General features: G+C 30.8%; 1 protein-coding gene across 1 annotated transcript; it reads left to right on the top strand.

Moving 5' to 3' along the window:
- The first annotated feature begins 1492 nt into the window (after positions 1-1492).
- Positions 1493-3012, top strand: LOC107013879 (GPI-anchored protein LLG2-like). The gene is made up of 2 exons (XM_015213760.2): positions 1493-1644; positions 2483-3012. Exons 1-2 carry the CDS (start codon positions 1560-1562, stop codon positions 2830-2832), a joined length of 435 nt encoding a protein of 144 aa, XP_015069246.1. The 5' UTR covers positions 1493-1559; the 3' UTR covers positions 2833-3012.
- The last annotated feature ends 2079 nt before the right edge of the window (positions 3013-5091 follow it).

Below are 5091 nucleotides of genomic sequence, written 5' to 3'. Positions count from 1 at the left end.
CATAAACCATAACCTACCTCCACCGAAGAACCGAAGTCAAGCAAGCTACTTCTCCAATACCTTTCCTTTCCTCAATGCCTCCGACTTTTCCAATCTATCAAGCATATATGCATAATTTATGAGTTTACAAGCCTATAAATACTCATATTATTTTATGTCTAGCCTAGACCCAAAATTCACCTAACTTTATATATATATATTTCCTAAAATTCAAACCTAAGAGTAAGTCTTAATTCCTCCACTTAGCACAATTTTAATAATAATCATATAGTATAATACACCAAATATTTAATTACCTATCTCAATATATCAAACTTTATTTATTATATAATATCTCACTATCAAACTTCAACTCATCACACATGCCATACACATATAGCATATGATGGGTAACTAAACCAATCCAACACATAGATTGTACCTACATATTAACTTACAATAGCTTATTTCAATTTGCTACCACACCTTCTTTATACGTTTCCCATCTTCCATATACCCAACACCATAACGTTATAATAACTTCACAGCCACCAAACCAATTTTTACCCCCACTAAAACATTATTCATAACCATATTATATTCCCTCAAATCCAATTGGTCATTGGTGATACATAATTCATATTAACAACACACTGCTAACTTTATTCTATTTATATATGTATTCTAATTAACTGTTATCCTTTTCGTCCCCTATTAAACAATTGACGCCACCCATAATATATTAGTATCTTAATCCTTATCCCCCAATCTCTGAAACACTAACATTAAATACTTCTCCCAATTTCTTTATATACTTCCTATAATCCAATTAATAAAACCCTTTAACACAATAATTATAAAGAAATTAATGGCAACCAACTATAAGTATTTATAACATAAATTTGGAATTGGCTTGGATTTACCTGTAATCTTGTTAACAAAGTGGTCGGCGACGCTACGAACAAGAAGAAGAGGGCATGCTGCATATCTTCAATATTAAATAATAACAACCCTTATTTCTTTAACTAATTAATTAATTTTCATTATTAATTATATATATGGGTATAAATTATATGGGGATAAATTATGGGTTAATAAATATTAAATCCTACTAATTTTAATGTTATATTCTTTAACCACCAACTAAATAAGTTATTAAAAATACCCCATTATTTCTATAATTGTAGTTATGAATAGTCCAATACACCCATTTAAATCTATCGGAAAGTATTTTCTGACATTAAAAATTTTAGTGCTCAAAACGATCGTTACAATAGGCATGAATTATCATAATAAATTTTATGTCTGATTTTGGTTATAGAAAATAACTTTTAAGAAATTTATATAATTTTGGGAAAATAGTGTTTGGATTATTTGGAACTAAGAGAAATTAAGGGCCTAGAATAAGGAACAAATCAATGGACGAAAAAACTAAATCATTTTTAGCCTTTCTTTCTCCAAGTCTTTCTATCTTTCTCTACATTATAAATAAAGAAGAAAAATTGTGAAAATATTCAAAGGAAAAAAAAAAGTGTATCAAAATAAGAAGAAGAAAATAAGAAGAAGAAGAAGAGGCAACAATGGCATTTGAAAGATCATGCTTCTTCTTGTTTTTCTTCTTCCTTGCAATTGGCTTGGCTTCCTCTTCCCCAAACCACGTCTCATGTAATTAATCCCTCTCATTTTATTTTATTTTCAATGCTCTTGTTCTCGATGTCACGGAGTCTGATTGATTTAGATTTAAGCCTTTTAAAAATTTGACTCTAGGGTAACATGTTCCCATTGGCTCAATAGTATATATATAAAAAAAAAAGATAGGTGTCTTAGGCCTCAATTTTGAGGCGTCACAATTTTTTTTAATAATAATAGCTTATAAGTTATATATATTTTTTAACAAATATTGAAAACAATTTGTAGAAAAATTAAACTTTTCGTATGAAATGAAAAAATTATTAGAAGAAATTTGATATGTTTGGAGTACTATATCTCATAAAGTAATTTAAAATAAGATTTGGTTATATTATTCAGTTAAAAAAATTTCAAGAACAAATCAATTATATGAAGTTATTAACAATTTTAAGTTTGAGTCTCCGTTTAATTTTTGCTTTAGACCAGTAATATGCTTGAGCAGCCCCAGAGACTCCATCTCTTAGATTCATATTCAAGTCTTTGATAAGAACGGAGAGGATACTTACTACTCAATCATATTCGTCCTCCATTTTTATTTCGTTTCAATATTTTTTTTCGTGAGTGTGTTATTTCCTACTAGACTCCATCATAAACGCGTTTAGATTTTAAAGTTTATATATTCTTATAATGGTTTCAAATTAACAAAAAAACGATAACTAAATTCACAAATTAATCATCTATAAATGTTACTTATTACAAATACATGATTTGATCAATAGAAGTTACTAGTTAGGTTCACTAGGGCCATAAAATTTCATCTAAACCTTCACAATTCTATTATATATATAAGCTCTTTTGAGTTGTTGTTATGCAGATGATGCCCTAAATGGTCACATGCTAGGAGGCCGCGCCCTTCTTGAAAAGTTGTATGTGAAGGACGATTGCCCCGTTGATTTCGAAAAGGAAGACTTGACACCCATCACAGGAACTTGCAAAGGACCTTACTACAACCCTCTTGTGTGTTGTAACGCCTTCACGCAGATAGCTTGCAAGTACGCAGAACTTATTAATAACGTCGAAAACGGGTGTTCAACTGGACTGTTTTATGCCTTGAATAAGCAAGGAGGTTATCCAAATAATCTTTTTGCACAAATTTGTAAAGGAGATAAAGAAGGATTGCCTTGTGATAAGCCAAAGGCGGCTGCTAACAAGGGTAGACATTAAGTAATGAAAATCTGTTTTTTAATGATATTGGTTTGTAATATAGCCTTTGTCATTCATTTTTTATGAAACATGGGTTAAAAATTTTAATATTGAATTTAATTTAGTATTCATGATGATGATGAGCTTGTATTTTTAGGATGTTTGTCGAGACAGAAATATATCGTAATAGTTTGTTTAAAATGATAAGTGTTGAGATTGTTATATATAAAAATAATAGTATCATTCAATTATTCGAATTGAAATATCATCTTGATGATCATGAATTAGTGATCCAAAGTAAAATTTGTTTTGCTAATAGGTATGTCAACATGTTTCGTAGAAAATAGTTGGAGCATATCAATAATAATTTTTATCTTGGGGGATTCAACTATAAGTCAAACAACAAGCAACATGTAAAAACGTTGTTGTTTTGTACTTCTCTAGGTAATTTTACTTTTTAGTCAATGTCTCTCAATGTGAAGTGTTTTTCTCCAAGAAAAAATAAACCATTTTTATTTATTATAGGAATAAATAAGAGTTTTCATCCAATAATATTATTTTAGGGGAACTTTCACATATAGCCACTTAAAAATAGTCTAATTGCTTTTCATAGCTATAGTTTGACAATTATAATTTATAGCTACATGTTATGTGGAGGAGAGAGGCGAGCGAGACTCGGAGAGAGAAGAGAGAGGCGAGAGAGGGGGAAACGAGTGGGAGAAAGGTGAATTGTATATGTATATTGATTAGATAATTGTATATTATACATATGTGTTTGTATATATGACAAGTGAGATTGGGAGAGGGAGGAGAGGCGCGAGCGAGACTGGGAGAGGGAGGAGAGAGGTGGGAGAGATTAGGAGAGGGAAGAGAGAGGGCAGAGAGTGGGAGAAATGTGATATGTATATGTATATAATTATATATTATACATATGCATTTGTATATATGAAAATGAGATTGGGAGATGGAGGAGAGAGGCAAGCGATATTGGGAGAGAAAGGAGAGAGGTGAGTGAGAGAGGGCAGAGAGTGGGAGACAAGTAAATTGTATATGTATATCGGTTAGATAATTGTATATTATACATGTGCGTTATTATATTCTGGCGAATTATACATATACAAACGTGACTAATTATACAAACTCAAAATCAGTCCACGTAATTAATGTATAATGTTAATCGCAAATGCTAATTATAGCAAACTATAACTATGTAAATAATTAAATAATATAAATTTACTTAACCGCGTAATTTTTCCTATTTTATTAATAGGTTCATGGAGTTTGTAATATAAATGTGTCCTCCAAAAAAAACTTAAAACATATAAACTAAATAAAGTAAATTCATGGATTCACATTCACATTGCATTGTGTTTATTTTAGTGCAGCGAATGAAAAAGTGAAGCAAACTAAAAATATTCCACGTCTCCAATTTATTTACTATAGGAAAGTGAGTAATTTTATATCTGGAAAAGGATCATATTTAATCCTATATTCTTAGAAAAAGATCATATTTGTCTTTTATATACTTATATGATATATTTACCTTTATTATTCAATTTTACGGTCATATTTATCCTTTATTTGCGTAAACCTCCATATTCCCAAATAAAAATACCAATGAGGCGCCTACTTGGATTTTATTTTCTCCTAATTAAATCAAAATATTATTTAAATGATTTTAACTGTCACACTCCGAACCTACACTCTGGACGTGGCCGACACTAGAAGATCATTGCTGGCCTCGAGCGGACCCTTGTCCTGACTTACTTACTCAGCAGAAGACTTAAACACAAGAAATAACTCAAGAAATAACTTAAAAGTAATACTTAGCCAAAATGGCAACTCAAGTCTTAATCTTTTACAAGTGAAATGAAAAGACTAAAGAAACTGATACTATCTGTCTATGAAGCCTCTAAAATAAAGAGGGGTGTTGGAACATGACCCCTAATCATCTTAACAAGTGAAAACTAAAAACAGTAACTGAATGATAAAGAATTCCTCCTAAATAAAGCGAGACTCACCAACTGATTCTGAGCTGCTCACTGGATCAACGGTACGCCGGATGCTAATCCAAGTTACCTGCCTCTGCATCATAAGACGATGCAGGCCAACTGACACCAATACTTGAATGTACGAGCATGTGAGTTGGAATGTTGAAAGAACTTAAGTTTGAAAAGGAGTAAGAAGGAAACACTTACCTTGGCTCTGCTCAACTCATGGATATTCAACTTAATATAAAGCGGTAAAACACATGCAATATATATATATATATATATATAT

The sequence above is a fragment of the Solanum pennellii genome, chromosome 3 (genome assembly GCF_001406875.1).
Source record: "Solanum pennellii chromosome 3, SPENNV200".
Classification (NCBI taxonomy): Eukaryota; Viridiplantae; Streptophyta; class Magnoliopsida; order Solanales; family Solanaceae; genus Solanum; species Solanum pennellii.
This window is presented reverse-complemented; position numbering and strand designations above follow the sequence as displayed.

Bases quoted from the DNA above. Each gene is read 5' to 3' on its own strand.
- LOC107013879 (XM_015213760.2), top strand. From the start codon at position 1,560: ATGGCATTTGAAAGATCATGCTTCTTCTTGTTTTTCTTCTTCCTTGCA. The intron at 1,645-2,482 runs GTAATTAATCCC...GTTGTTATGCAG, and splicing joins TTCCCCAAACCACGTCTCAT to ATGATGCCCTAAATGGTCAC.